At 76.8% G+C, this 293-nt stretch overlaps 1 protein-coding gene across 5 annotated transcripts in view; it reads right to left on the reverse strand.

Annotated features, from left to right (window-relative positions):
• The window catches only part of VPS4A (vacuolar protein sorting 4 homolog A), a 13,575-nt gene extending 13,353 nt beyond the window's left edge, over positions 1-222 (reverse strand). For all 5 annotated transcript variants that reach the window (XM_024763086.1, XM_024763085.1, XM_024763084.1 and 2 more), the window contains exon 1: positions 46-222. In XM_024763086.1, the coding sequence (XP_024618854.1) occupies positions 46-66 (21 nt within the window). In that variant the 5' untranslated portion in view covers positions 67-222. The remainder of the gene's footprint in view (positions 1-45) is intronic.
• Positions 223-293: the final 71 nt, after the last annotated feature.

Here is a 293-nt window from a genome sequence, read left to right on the forward strand (position 1 = left end):
CTTCGGCCTCCTCAAGCCGCGCCGGGCCGCGCCGCGCCGAGGTACCTGGAGGGTTGACGTTGTCATTTCATCTCCTGGGTCCGCCCCACACCCCGCGGCGCTGCTTGCAGCCTCGGTCCGGCCCCGAGAGCCGAGGAGCTGGTTCGGCGCGGGGACCGCGGCGGGTCGGCGCTGGGCGCGGGCAGGGTGGCAGCTCGCAGGGGAGCTGAGTCCGAGGGCGAGCGAGTAGCGCGGCCCAGAGCGGTCGGGCCCGAGCCGCGCGGCTGCCCCCCGGCGGTCACGACCGGCACTGC

This window comes from Neophocaena asiaeorientalis, unplaced genomic scaffold (genome assembly GCF_003031525.2).
Source record: "Neophocaena asiaeorientalis asiaeorientalis breed wild unplaced genomic scaffold, Neophocaena_asiaeorientalis_V1.1 scaffold678, whole genome shotgun sequence".
Lineage (NCBI taxonomy): Eukaryota > Metazoa > Chordata > Mammalia > Artiodactyla > Phocoenidae > Neophocaena > Neophocaena asiaeorientalis.